Source organism: Echinococcus granulosus, assembly GCF_000524195.1.
Source record: "Echinococcus granulosus chromosome Unknown EG_S00074, whole genome shotgun sequence".
NCBI lineage: Eukaryota > Metazoa > Platyhelminthes > Cestoda > Cyclophyllidea > Taeniidae > Echinococcus > Echinococcus granulosus.
Genome location: NW_020170454.1, coordinates 350,191 through 351,041, shown reverse-complemented (window position 1 = coordinate 351,041; position 851 = coordinate 350,191). Strand labels below are relative to the sequence as shown.

The 851-nt window shown below is 48.8% G+C and overlaps 1 protein-coding gene across 1 annotated transcript in view; it reads left to right on the top strand. All coding sequences in view use genetic code 11, as the record gives it.

Moving 5' to 3' along the window:
* Positions 1-625: 625 nt before the first annotated feature.
* The window catches only part of EGR_07327 (Heat shock cognate protein), a gene marked incomplete at both ends in the record, with an annotated part of 3,667 nt that continues 3,441 nt past the window's right edge, over positions 626-851 (top strand). The window contains one exon of the mRNA XM_024496576.1: positions 626-794. Within this exon, the coding sequence (XP_024349052.1) occupies positions 626-794 (169 nt within the window). The remainder of the gene's footprint in view (positions 795-851) is intronic.

Below are 851 nucleotides of genomic sequence, written 5' to 3'. Positions count from 1 at the left end.
CTTTAACCGAACGATGGATGCGGTGAAGATGGCGCTGAGTGATGCCAAGTTGGATACGGCTGACATCAACGAGATTGTGTTGGTGGGTGGATCAACGCGTATTCCCAAAGTGGAAAAAATGTTGCAGGACATCTTTCCTTGCAGTAAGCTGAACAAGTCCATAATTCCAGACGAGGCAGTGGCGTACGGTGCAACGTTGCTAGCATCAAATCTGACTTGCGAAAATTCGGAGGTGGTGGAGGATTTGCAGCTGCTGGAGATAACACCATTATCACTGGGTGTGGCGACCGCAGGTGGTGTAATGACCACGTTGATAAAGCGCAATACGAAGATTACGGCAAAGAACACAAAGATCTTCTCCACCTGGTCAGACAATCAACCAAGTGTGTTGGTCAAAGTGTATGAGGGTGAGCGCGCGATGGTGAATGACAACAACTTGTTGGGCGAGTTTCAGTTGTCAGGTATCTCACCGGCGCCGCGTGGTGTGCCCCAGATTAAAGTGACCTTCGGTATTGACCTCAATGGCATTCTCAACGTGTCGGCGGTGGACAAGTCGGTGGGGAAGGAGAAGAGCATCACCATCGTTAACACCACGGGTCGTCTGACGGGGGAAGAGATCGAGCAGATGATGAATGATGCAGAGACGTTCAAGCAGGCGGATGAGAAGGAGAAAAGTAGGATGGAAGCGAGGATCAAGTTAGAGAACTGCATCTTTAGCATAAAATTAAAAATCGAGGGGGAAGAAATGAAGCAAAAGACATCAAGGGAGTCGACTGAAGACATACTAATGATGTGTGAGAAGACCTTGAATTGGATGGACATCGACTTAGGCGCCACAAAGGAGGACTATG